General features: G+C 42.9%; 1 protein-coding gene across 1 annotated transcript in view; it reads left to right on the plus strand.

Annotated features, from left to right (window-relative positions):
• The first annotated feature begins 1,601 nt into the window (after window positions 1-1,601).
• LOC308103906 (regulator of G-protein signaling 6-like) overlaps window positions 1,602-14,051 on the plus strand; it is a 106,335-nt gene continuing 93,885 nt past the window's right edge. Inside the window, exon 1 of the mRNA XM_080454115.1 lies at window positions 1,602-1,647. Coding sequence (XP_080310241.1) covers window positions 1,603-1,647 — 45 coding nt within the window. The 5' untranslated portion in view covers window position 1,602. The remainder of the gene's footprint in view (window positions 1,648-14,051) is intronic.

Below are 14,051 nucleotides of genomic sequence, written 5' to 3' on the forward strand. Positions count from 1 at the left end.
ATTGGCTATGATTTGCTTTCAATCTTTGCAGGAGGGGCCCATTTTGCATGAAATAGCACAAATCAGGAACGCAGTGTTCACTTGGCGTGAAACTGTGACAGTAAGCCAAGGAAGAACCTGCACCCCATTTTTTTCAATGTCGGTCTTTATAACAGCTCAAGTTTTGGCCTATAACTCTTGAACCGTATGTCGAACAATAAATTCCTTTTGTTCACTACGCAATTCCACATATCTGTCGTACCACACCAAGTTAAACACTATTTCCCACACAGCTTCCTCGTTTCCTGATGGCTGCACCCGACGACTGACACAGGGTAGGCCTGGTTTGGCCACCCTGCCTGGCAGAGACCTGCTGAACACACTTTTCTAGTTTGTGTATGTTCATGGTTAATGTAGCCTAGCAAAAAAGTAGAAATGCCAGAGAAGTGTCCTTTATTTTTTATGATGGAGCTATACTTGACCCATCTTCTGCGGTGTCTTCTTAGCTGCATACAGTATTTAAAACAAAACCTTATAAAACATTTAACACATTCAAAGAAAAATAAACAATTCTGTTTTTAAATGGGCTTGTGAAGGAACCGTGTAATGGGGCACAATTACATTATGCATGTTCATAAAGCCTTTGTTTTGCTCTACAGAGCAGGGTCTCATATCCTCGGCAATAAATGCACCAAATGCTGTAGTGATTTATTTTTGCCCTGTTTGAATCAGGTGGGTATGACAGTATAAATGCAGTGGGGGATGTTTGTGGCATGTGTGTTTCTGGACACTGGGGTGATGTCGGGGTAATGATGTAAGCTGCTCATATAGAAGATGGGACATAACAGGTTTTTTTTCCCAGTGTCTTGCCAACACCCTCATGTAAGCCATGTTTACAGGTCATAGTCATTTACAGTAGTATTGATTATGTACCAATAGGTTGGTATGGTATCAACAATTTATTGTTGCCAGGACCGGCACTGTGGTGACAGTGATTTTGAATTAGAAACATGACTTGCAAAACACAATATAAATCTAAAGTGACAATTGAACGATGAGGGATGCCTCATCGTTTCCTTACACTGGAAAAGTGTAAAGAAAGACTATAGAAGAGTATAGAGACAACTAGCATAATTCATGTTGTCCTCAATGTATCCCTCTCTTCCCCAGTGACAGACAAAAAGAAAAAAGCTGTGTTGACGGATGAGAAATGAACACGCAGGCAATGGTGAGATGTACCGATCTGTCTTAACTGGTCCCTCTCTCTCTCTCTGCAGCTGTCGGTGACCACAAAGGACCAGAAGACGTGAGGGGGCAGAGAAGACGGAGAAGAGTGCAAGGAACGCCAGCCGGAGGAAGCAGGGACGGGCTGACGAGAGACTAGGGACTAACAAGGGAAGTAGGGGGGATAATTGGAGGGAGCGAAAACAACACAGAGAGAGAGAGAGAGAGACCGCTATGGCTGAGGCCACTCAGCAGAAGGAGCAGGCGGAGCAGAGGGAGGAGGAGGAGGAGCAGAGTGTGCCGGGGGCCACTGAGGGCCCCGTGGAGCCTGAGGAGACGAAGGAGAGAGTGCAGAGCCCCCCGACCAGGACCTTGCTCTCCATGAAGTCCATGAGCAGCATGGACCCAGACGATGACTCCCCGAACATGATAGTCTACAGAAAGGTAGGAGGACCGTCTGTTATCATGGCCATTGGGGTTCAACGAGACCGTCCCACACTAGAACTCACCCTGTACTCACTGGTTCAATCTCCTTAACACCAGCGTGTTTGTTGTCTGCCATGGGGCCATGAACCCGTTATAACCTAGAACCATAGAGATACATATTGTATAAGAGGATCATCTGACTAGAATAGTGGCATGTGGTGAGGAACAAGATCATTTATAAGTGCAAACTCTCTATGAACCCTCAAGTACAAAAAAAACTAAAAACATAGCCATTCATAAACTTTGTCTTATTCCACCTAAACATTTGAGATGACTTTGCTATGTACCCAAACCATATTTACAACCGACAGTAAGGGAAATCATTTTAGTTATGTTCTGAACTGGTTGAGGTAAGCGAAGGTTATGCTAGAATTGCCTCACTCACTAACTCACTCACTCACTCACTCACTCACTCACTCACTCACTCACTCACTCACTCACTCACTCACTCAACAACAAGGATCGTCTAGAGACTAGAAAGCTTGGAAAATGCTTGATTTTAAATGTTGCGTTCAAAGTTACAAATGTGCTTTTATTCCTGGATTTGCATCATTGGTGGAGGACATGTTTGCTTGCTTGGTATTTGCTTGTTTATGTTTTCACTTGCTTAACAGAGACAGTGCGCGTTAACCGTTAACCATCATTTCATTTTTCACATCAGTGTAAATGGACCATGACTTGGCTAATGAGATCCTTTTCTGTGTGGTGGTTGGTGGTCTATCCTGGCCTAGTGTGTAACCTTGAACAAAACATTGGACTCTAATTTGCTTACTCATTCTGTTGTTTTGGATGAGAATTTGGACACGGCACTGAACTGAATGCATTAAAATGTAATGGAAAACACAGTCATCTCTAAAGGCTACACTGGTACCAAACAACTGAAATGTGTTAAAGTGAGGCAGGTGCATGGTTACGGGTCATCATCATCATCCGTCGACCGTAGTCTAGATAAAAGACAATCTGGCCTGGTACTCTGGTTTATCTCTCATTGCGTTGGCCAGATCTTCCACTTGAAGTCCAGTGTCTCTGGCCTTCTTCCTATATTTGGACAAGGAAGTCTCCAGAAGAGTAAATCACAGATGATGTGGATGTCATCTCTGTAGCGATGTCCAGAAAAAACATCACATCTTTGGACTGGAATGTCTCTGTGTCTCCCTTTTTAGTTGACTGGTCCTTCCAGGACATGTTCTGCACTCGCATTAGCAGCCTTGCAGGTGCCGTCCATTCCAGACACACAAGTTTCCTCTTCGCTTAGTTTCAATACAAACTGTAAAAAAGTAAATCTTGGTAGCTTTGGAGACTTCTGACTGCGACATTTTATGTAGCTTGTTGCATTTGCAAGTTAGTTCTCTGGATGAATGTAATGCACATTTAAGGCACTTTGGATGAAGGTGCTATAGACCATTTATCAATGCAAACCATTTCATATTGTATTTTGCCTCATGGAAATTATCTATACTTAAAACCTGGAGAAACAAATGGAAACTTACCGGCATGGACATTAGATCAAGCACGCTGCTATTTTTAAAAACCTTTCCAGCAATATAACAATATAACCAGCTATAACTTTTATAGAGCAATTTCTAAAGCTGAGGAGAGGGATGCCGGGAGGCAAAACTCACTCAGAAGACACAGAGGAAAACGTAATTGCGCTTAGATCCACATTCGACTTGGAATGACTTGTGGATGTAGAGGCCTAGTCACTCTCAGTTCACCCGCTGTGTTTCATTATAATGGATGATCAGAGAGAGAAACAGAGAGTATTGCTCTGTGATTTCATAAGCGTCGGGGAGGCTGGTGGCGATGTATCCCTGACAGAAGGTTTGGCGTGTGGAGGCTCTCGGTCAGCATCTCACTCTGTGTTGATGTGTGCGTTGCATCTGCTTATCTCCCCTTTGTCAGCAGCACTTGGACACCTTGGTGCTGTCGGGCAGAAACCTCGTATCTCCATATTTCAACTTATTTTTCGTAAAATGAATGCAGTACTTTGTCATACAACGGTGTCACACAAAAGTAGCAAAAATTGCCGATCTACATGCTCACAACGCGTCGTCAGTTTGTAGATCTGCTATTTTTTATAAGAAGACCTGCTATTTTTATAAGAAGACAGAGACTGCTCTGTGGATTTTTATAAATATTGAACCAAAGAATAGTATCAAAAGGAGCTTGTGACTACAGTAAGTAACAGTGTTGGACATACAAGGTTTCCACCCGACAGCAACGACCTGCAACATCTCTGTACAGTGAGTGAGAGCACTGTAGGGGAATGGAGGAGGAGAATGAGGCACTCAGAGTCTCCTGGTGTTTCATGAGTGGATATTTCCTCCCAGCATGCAGTGGGGGCCCCTGACCGTGAAGATACAGTGGGGGCCTGGAGGGACCATCGGCTCCTGTCTGCAGTGATAAATGACTGAAGACAGATAGAGAGGGGTGGGGGGTGGGAGAAAGAGGTGCACAATGAGAGAGGTAGGCAGAGATTCGTTAGTGAGAGTTAGAGATAGGGGCAGAGAGATACAATGGGATTTTCAGAATGCCGATCTGTTCAAAATCATTTCCGTAGTATCTGATCTTATTTTATTTCAACATTTGATTGGAGGATAAACCCCTTGAGATGCATCATCTCGTCTTCCAGGAGGGTCCCCAGGCACAAACAATGACAAGATACAATCGCACAACAATCAACAATAACATCGACAAAACGTACACATGAGGGCTCTCACACCATCCCAGACCATTCTACATCTGTTACACATGTCATCTAAAAAACAATAAATCAATGAAATAAATATATATATATATAATATCAAAATCTAAATACAATCAATTATATAAAACAACAATCAAAAGCATGTATTTATTTGGACTATAGAGTGTTTAACTTCACAGCAGGGAGTCTTGTCGCAAGCTTCTGTTGCTGTCACTAAGATCTAGTCAACAGTTGTTCCAAGGTCTATTTTCCACTTCACCATTCTCTTTGGCTGGTTCAGCAGCAATACCATTGATGGTGTCCATAAGTGTAACAAGCCTGTACGTCTTAGTATATACTGTACAGTACCATATAAGGAAGTCTTTACCTTAACCATTCAGCATGATTATTATTATGGTCTAACTTAGTACAGCAAATATCCTCATCTGTCCATTTAGGATAACATCTCTGTGTATAGAGCATAACAGTCAGATTCCAGAAGTAACCCTCACATTCCTTCCCACCGCAGGGGATTTCATTATCAGCCATAATGCCGTAACAATATTGTCACAATACCGTGAAACTTTCTCCCGCACCCACACCCCGCCTAAAAGAGACGTACAAAATTCTGTTATTCTCTTTACTGGAATGGATCATTAAAATGGAAATACAAAACAAAACAGAATTTCACCCACTTCCTTACACCGAGTGTAAGAGTGCTTTTATTCCTGGATTTGCATCATTGGTGGAGGACATGTTTGCTTGCTTGGTATTTGCTTGTTTATGTTTTCACTTGCTTAACAGAGACAGTGCGCGTTAACCGTTAACCATCATTTCAGTTTTCACATCCGTGTATGGACCATGACTTGGCTAATGAGATAATTTTCGTCGGTAGTCTGTGTACTGGAATGGATCATTAAAATGGAAAAACAAAACAAAAAAATATTTCACCCACTTCCTTACACCGGTAAACCTGTGATGTGACAATAAATACGTTCATTCTGAGTGAAAATTGACTGCACAAAAATAGGCACTTCAGAATAATCCTGCATAATGTTGATTTACTCTTAATCTGAGAGAGAGAGAGAGAGAGAGAGAGAGAGTATAAAATATATACCAGACAGATAAAATCAAATATGAAAATCGATATTGGAGGCTAGCATGAAAAATGTTCAAATCTAACTCATGCCTAACACGTACCGTTGCGTGCTTGCAGGGTCCGACACTACAACACAAACAAACATGTGTAGAGTCCTGTGTTTGTTCATGAAACACACCACTAGCCTGATGCCAGTGAGCACCAGATTGATGTCACCACTCCTCAAACCTCCAGCGGGCAGAAAATGAAAGAGTAAGAGAATTGGGGGGGGGGGGGAGTGATAGAGAGGGCACAATAAGGGAGGAGTGACGCTGGGAGAAAAGGGGGGATGAAAGATGAATGGAGAGTGGAAGATGGACAGAAAGAGGAAAGAAGACAATCCGGGGGGAGACAGAAAAAACGAGGGAAGATAGATGGCGACAGAAAGATGAAAAGAGAGGGCGAGAGAATGACAAAGAAGGGGGGGACTTAAAGAGCGATTGAGGGAAGAAAATAGGAATAGAACAGGGGGACAGGAGAAATTGAATGAATGTCGTTGAAAGAGCAGACAGGAGTGATGTTGAGCAATCTGATCTTTAAGAGGACGTATACACACGCACGCACGCACGCACGCACGCACGCACGCACGCACGCACGCACGCACGCACGCACGCACGCACACATACACTGTCTCCCTCATAGACACAAATACACACACGTACGCTGTGGTACACATTGGTCAGGCTAGGAGCAACACATTTGTCATTTAATGAGATTACAATAATCAGATTTAGTGTGATCCATTAAATTGTTTTTCCACAGAAGTGAAAAAGGGATTGGAAGCTTGTGAGAATATGGGTCCAATTATTTTACGCGTGGCAAAATAATGGATAATGATGGTGACAGATGATGCTAATACGACTAATGGAATCATGCTGTCTGTGAGAGTGGAATGTATGGTGTCATTTAGTTTAATATTCTAATGTCTGGAGAGGCAAATAAAAGACTACACTCACTGTATATGAATAACCCCGCGGATGATGACAAAATATAATGGATATCTTTTGTTGGAGTCTTGCAGTAGAGTAGTAATTCGCAGGGTTAACCCATTAAGACCGGGAACGCATCTGTGTCATTTTAGATTTCTTTGGCTATTCAAAATACAAGCTCATTGTGCGGCACAGAGTACCGCGCTATGAGCTTGTAGATCTGCATTTTTTTGAAAAATCGTGAAAATTTGTGCAAATCTTTGAATATATATATATTTTTAAGCTTCTGATGGTCCCTGGGACTAAATGTTTTGAGATGGGGGTCCGCGGCCAAATACATTTTGGAGGTCCTTTACATGAAAAAGTTTGAGAACGACTTATAGAGCAACATAAGTTTTTTTCAGAGGACTGTTACTGTGTATGTGTCTTTGTTTCTCTCTCTCTCTCTCCCTCACCTGTGACTCCACCTGTGTGTGTCTGTGTGTGTGTGTGTGTGTGTGTGTGTGTGTGTGTGTGTGTGTGTGTGTGTGTGTGTGTGTGTGTGTGTGTGTGTGTGTGTGTGTGTGTGTGTGTGTGTGTGTGTGTGTGTGTGTGTGTGTGTGTGTGTGTGTGTGTGTGTGTGTGTGTGCGTGCGTGTGCACACGTGCGTGCATGTGTGTGCTGTGATGGTGGGCACTGGGCAGGCTGCCTCAGTGCAGTGAAGCTTGAGGATCCAGCGGGGACGTGTCTGGGAGAGTATCTCCTTGCAGCACACAACAGCCACACCTACAGACTGACAATGAAGAGAGAGAGGCCACAAACACGCTGAGATTTGGACGCCCCGACCAAAACTAGGGCTGTCACGATCGTGAAATTTCACTTGACGATTAATTGTCATACAAATAATTGCGATTAACGGTTTAATTGTGTTTTTTGCTTGTGTTTTTGGCTTGCCTTTTAGGCTTTGTAGACAAACATTGCGCAGGGCAGATATACCAAATAACTTAAATATACTGTACACAGAAACATAATCAAAAATATAGCAATAAGCGGTTTCGAGGGATATGGCAGAGAGAGAGAGAGAGAGAGAGAGAGAGAGAGAGAGAGAGGTGAACATGCATTAATTAACAAAGTCATGATCTTTGTTAATTATTTGGACTGGTTAAATTGGGGTTTGAACCAGGGACCTATAGACTTGAGGGTAGACAGTGTAAAGGATAATTCCTTTAACAGGTCCGTTCATGAAAGTCCTTGCGGTCTTGTTTCCAATTAGGGGTTAAGAGTCTTGCTCAGGGACAAATTTCATTTCATCGACACATTTGCTGGCCTGGAATCGTACCTGGGGCAACCAGGGCCTCTGGCTCCCTAGGCGGGCTCACTAACCACTCAGCTATGGCCGCAGTATTGACTGAGCCATTGGATAGACAGAATTGGATTTCATGTGTGGTAAGTTATCATACAGCATGGGTTGCTTATTATATACATACAAGCTCATAACGCGTCACATTGTAGATCGGCTGTAATGTAGGTGAGAAAGGAGAATCCAACAAAACAAAACAAAAGGGCGAATGAAGTACGTCATACATTGAAAATAACTACTTTAAAATAAGCATTTCACGTTATCTTTAACAATTGCACATGTATTCATTGATACAGTCATGTTGTGTGCAATGCAATTATAATGAAGTCTACATGAGGTGGAATTCGAACCGGCGACCCTGTGGTCTCAAGGCAGATGATTAAGCGATCAAGCCATTGGATCAACAGACCTGAACTGGTGAAAAAGGTGTTCACACATTTGACACAGTTTCACGCAAATTGCTCGGAAATCCTGGGTTTAAATGTTTTTCAAACTGCTCAATATGGCGTAAAATCTAAGGGCGGAGCTTACTGGTCAAAGTGATAGATATGTTCCTCATGAGTCAAGGCACATGTGTAGGCAAGTTTCACGGCTGTCGGCCAAACGAGGCATGACTTTTGCCTGTTTAAAGTTTGCATTTTCAAAAAATTGCTATAGCGCCCCCCTTTGACCAATTGGACTAAGATTGGTTTCAGTGATACTTGGAATGACCCTCTACATTATTGCAAAGTTTCAAACAAATGTGAGTCTGCATGAACGTGTTAGGGGCAGACGAATAATTGTCATAAAACTGCAATATTCATTGGCTCATAAAAGCTTAATGTTTTCACTTAGAAAAAATCACACCCAGTGTGAAGTGGGCGGTGTGGTCACAGTGGTCATCACAGTGATGGAAGTTCACTTAAAGAAAAGTAATATTGTGGACCAACCATTGTACACCCCTAACTTTAAAAAAAACATAAATGTGGTTTTTTTAAGTGCATAGTCCTATTTCAGGGCTATGCACATGTGTCATGTTTCACTAGCCAATCACAGTCCTGAATAGACTGTGATTGGCCAATCACGGTGCAGGGTTAGGGGGGTACACTGGTGGCCAATCACAGCGCAGGGTTGGGGGGGTGCAATTTCCAAACCTCACATATAGGGGGGTTTCACCGCCCAAAAATCCAAACCATGTTTTTGTCGGCATAGGTCCAAAGTTCATGTGTAAAAAGTTTCGTGCAGATTGCTCAAAGATCCCAGAAAGCTATAGATTTTTACTGTTTTTCATATAATTCAAAATGGTGGGAGATCTAAAGGTCAGAGGTCAAAAGTCATGAATATGAAATTTGTTAGGCATGAGGAGACGCATGTGTGTATCGAAGTTTCATGGCTGTAGGTCAAACAGGGCATGAGTTGTACCTGTTCAAAGTCAATTGAGTGAAATAGCGCCACCCTTTGGCCAATAGTTGTGAGTTTCGTTTCTTAGCCGTTTGGCATAGCCCTCTACCATATTGCCAAGTTTCGTAAAAAGCGACCACGCGGTTGGGCCAGAACTGAAAAAACGGCGGAAGAAGAAAGCCTACAATCTCAATAAGGCTTCGAGCCTGATAGGCCTCGAAACCTTAATAAAGGCTTCGAGCCTGATAGGCCTCGAAACCTTAATAATCCTTGAATAGCATCAATTTCTCCACCATAATAAAGAATAGGATGAACGCACAGGCTATTATATGCATAATCCAAGTAAATCCACTGTGCGTAAAGGTGAGTATAGGCTCTCGTAAGAATCTCATTGTGGGAACTGCATAAGGATCTCGTGCGCACGCTTTATTAAGACGTTTGAAGGACATAAGGATCTCGAGCGCACGTCTTATTAAGACGTTTGAACGACATAAGGATCTCGAGTAGGGTTGGCCAAATGGAGACATTTTATTAACCGGTTACCGTTAGGCCTTACCGATTAATTAATCGATAACCGTTAAGAAGAATTTTTTTTTTTTTTTTTAAATATATATATATTTTTTTTAAGGGCCAAAATACATTTTATTTCAAAGGGCCAAGTCTACACAGTTTGTTTTGTGTCTCCAGCAGAGTTTCTAGTGTCCTCTATCTCTCTCTGGAAGAGGTTGCACATGAACTCTGCAGCCGCACTGAGGCGCTCCAACACAAACAATACCAATACAAAGACGAGGAAGAAGAAGAATAAAGTGGAAGTTACGTGTGGTTACAGGTGTAGACTTGGCCAAAAAACAATAAAAAAATTTTTTTGGCCCTACATTTTTTTTATTTTATTTTATGTTTTTTCCCGATTAATCGTTAGTCGTTAGTATTAATCGGTGGCCGCTTAACGGTCGGTTAACGGTGAACGGTTACCGGTTGGCCATCCCTAATCTCGAGCGCACGTCTTATTAAGACGTTTGAACGACATAAGGATCTCGTTCTCTCACTTTAATTATGATGTGGGAACGTCTTAGGATCTCGAGCGCTCGAGTTAAAGGAGAATACCGGACAAATTAAGTGTTGCCTTTGATGTCTCGTTACTTACCGACCGACGTGAAAAGTGGCGTTCTTTTTTTCCATAGATTCCCGTGTCGTCATTTTTTAAACCCCCTCCGTTGTCAGAATGGGAGCGCGTGGGTCAGGGAGATTCGTCTATTGTAACCGAGGCAAAGTTAATGGCGAACGATTTAACACTGGATGCTTGTTTCTTTCCAGAACCTGGCAACTCGTGTTGCCAGATTCTGGAAACAAGCAACCAGTGTTAACTCGTTCGCCATTAACGGTGGCCTCGCAGGACATTTCAACGCACGTTTGACTATCATGAGACTCCACAAAGACGAGCAGAAGAGAGAAAAACAACTTTGCCTCGGTTACAATAGACGAATCTCCCTGACCCACGCGCTCCCATTCTGACAACGGAGGGGGTTTAAAAAATGACGACACGGGAATCTATGGAAAAAAAGAACGCCACTTTTCACGTCGGTCGGTAAGTAACGAGACATCAAAGGCAACACTTAATTTGTCCGGTATTCTCCTTAATAAGACGTTAGAACGACATATATGATGTTAGAACGACATTAAAAAAAAAATCTGCAATATGTCCCTTTAGGGGCTCCGTACGTTAGACCTACCATTTTACAAGAACTAGGAACTACCCAGTAGAAAAAGTGAACTGCGTAGCAGCTGTCTGTCTCATTGATTGTCAGTGGCAGCGCAGTGTACACATCAAATCACAGTAAACCCCACCGTTTGATCAACAACAACATTATAGATTAACACACTCACCGCCAAAGGGGAGAATTCTCCCCTTTTCAGTCAATGGTGTTTACCGCCAAAGGGGAGAATTCTCCCCATTCTCCCCTTTTTTTTAATTTTGTTTTTTAATTTCTAAAATGTTTCTCAAATTTTTTAGTATACATTTTTTTTCGTTATTCACAACGAATTAGGAGAAAAATACCAATTTCAACCAAAATAACATTTCCAAACTTTTTTTGGAGTTTATGTGATATACTGTATGATATGATATGTTGTATTTATGTTGTTAGCACAGTGTTGAGGATCTTGCCACACTAACATATAATTACATGTGCATAAACCCTCTTGATTGTTGATTCTTTGCATCATTTTCTTCCCTTTCTTTTGTTTTCTTGTCTGGCACTTTTTCGTCTGTTGTTGATTGTCATGGCTAACAGTTCCCACCTCACATCATATGGGAGTTCTGACTGCTCCAGACCGTACTGAATGACTGTTAGCTTGCATAGCGTCTTGAGACTAGGACTTAAGTCTAAGACGAACAGGTCATCAGAGGGTGTGGAGCCTCTGTGTTTGTATCCCCCATAGAGGATGATACAATCTCCCACCATGCAAAAGCACATACCAACTCTCCCGTACGGGCCTTTCTCCTTGGGCTCAACCTTCTTCCAGGAGAAGGTCTCTGGGTTGAATTTCCACAGATCATTCAAGGTCTGGGTAGTGTTATAGCCACCAAATATGTACAGCTCTCCATTGTAGGTAAAGGCTGAATGATAGCTGTCTTTTGGAAGAATCTGTGCAGAAGACGTGTTCAGCCAGCAGTTGGTCTCTGTGTCAAACACACTGATATTGTTGTCCCCCCCCCAGCCCCCGAATATAAACATCGTTGTCCCGATGATGTTGGCAGAGTGATATCGTGAACCAGGTGGTGGAGTGCCCCCGGCATTAATTGAAGACCAGGCCATTGTGGTGGTGTCCAGCTTGTAGATGTCATTAGTGATAGTCTGCTGGCTGATGTCTCCATAGATGTACACAACATTCCCCAAGACACAGGCTGACTGGTTGCTTGTCCCCTTTGGAACGGTCCCAGAAACCTTGGGCTTCAACCATCTGTGGGTGTCCACATCAAACGCATAAAGCTTGTTGCGGTAAAAATTCCCAAAATTCCCTCCCCAGATGTAGATGACATGTTCTACCAGCACGGCTGTGTGGCTCACACACCTGGAGGGAACCTCAGGGGAACGTTGTCCTCTTGCAGACGTCACTGGGGGCAACTTCATCCAGTCCAAAGACACTGTGTTAAAGACGTACACTTCCATCTGGTTCTTGTAATTGTAGCCTCCGAATGAGTACACCTTGTGCTCCACTGCAACAGAAACATGGTTTGGCTTCCGTCCTCCTTTCAGATGAACTGTCCAGCGCAGCATTCCCACACCTACCACTCACTGTACGATGGAATGATTTAGATCAATGGCGTGTGTTGCGGCGATAACTTCACTTCAGGGTTTTCGGCTCACAACTGCACTACTCGGGCTGACTGTGTCGAAATAAAGTAATGCAGTCCAGGGAATTCACTTTAAATGTTGTTGTTAAACAGATACTCGGCTGGTTGTTTGACCAGATCCGAAAGCCGCTATGAGATTATCCAAGTAAAACCGATATGTAATTCTTTAGGCTGTGAAAACTAACTTCTGGAGAGTTGTATTGATGCTTATATTTCTGGAAGCAGTTAATGTCACTCGGGGTCGCTGATGGAACTGAATTAACCAGGGAGTTCCGTTGCCTTTATAACGTTGGCTGGTGTCACTATGGTGATGTGAGTTAGTGTCAGTCATATCCATATATGGAGCGGGCCATGTCAGTTATGCCCAAACCTGGGACTATGATGTCAGTCCTGGACGTTTCGGTTTGCTCTGTATATGGAGTTCCAGGAGGGGTTCTTTGATGTCAGAGCCAGGTGTGTTAGGTATCTCCATGTATAGCAGTCTAGGAGAGATTCTATGATGTCGGAATTGGGGAGGTTGATTGTCTCCATCTATGGGGATCTCCATATATGAGAAAGTTGGGATCGAATAAGTTACTAAGGGTGAGCCAGGTGCAGATTTGACCGAGTTCAGAGCTGAGTTTTTCTTTTTTTTAAACTGTAATTTGTCCTTGTCCGAGACCAGGAGAGCCGAGTCATCCGCGAACAAGAACAAATTGCAGTCACAAGCTGATATCATGTCGTTAACATATTAGGAAGAGTAAAGGCCATAGTATGCTTCCTTGCGGAAGGGTTCCGTTCCCCTCCACCACCTGCTCTCTCCCCTCCAGATAGGATTGCTATCCAGTTCGCTGATTTACGGTGTCAAATGCCTTTTGGGAGGTCCAGCATGACTGTGCCGCAGTATTTGCCCACGCGCCCACCTCATGATTGATGTGGTTGTTCAAATAGAGAAGGCATGTGCCAGTGGAATGAGATTTTTTTCCCAGCAAGATAGACAGTACATATGATATGACAATAAACTGTTACTTGTCCATGTACAGTAATATGCTAATTATGGCCATAACAATAACAACTACGATACCAATATCTCCACTGGAATGGACTCCTCGAAAAATAGCAGATCTACAATCACACGACGCGTTGTGAGAGCTGGAGACTTGGAGATTTGAAGACTTGGATTTGGAGACTTGAAGATTTGGAGACTTGGAGCATTTTTCCACCACACCATTGATTAAAATGGGGATTTAACCGGACTTTACACTTCATTGTATTACCTTAGCAATCATAAATACTTAATGCTTTCAGTCGCTAGTTTTTCAATTACCATGATATGCGTCTTAGTAAATACAAGACATGATGATAAAGTAGGGTATGCTTCTACGGCTTCTACTGGCTCTACTGAGTGAAGACCCGCCCTCGCTGCCCTTCTTGTTGCTTTTTACCGTACATTCCAAGATGGTGGATTTGAATTTGCCCAGATATTGGCTTCAAAACTGACCTCTAGACGTGACCGCTCCCTTTGTCCATATTCTTTTTGACAGTCTATGCTCAGA

Source organism: Gymnoscopelus braueri, assembly GCF_963280865.1.
Source record: "Gymnoscopelus braueri genome assembly, chromosome: 16".
Classification (NCBI taxonomy): domain Eukaryota; kingdom Metazoa; phylum Chordata; class Actinopteri; order Myctophiformes; family Myctophidae; genus Gymnoscopelus; species Gymnoscopelus braueri.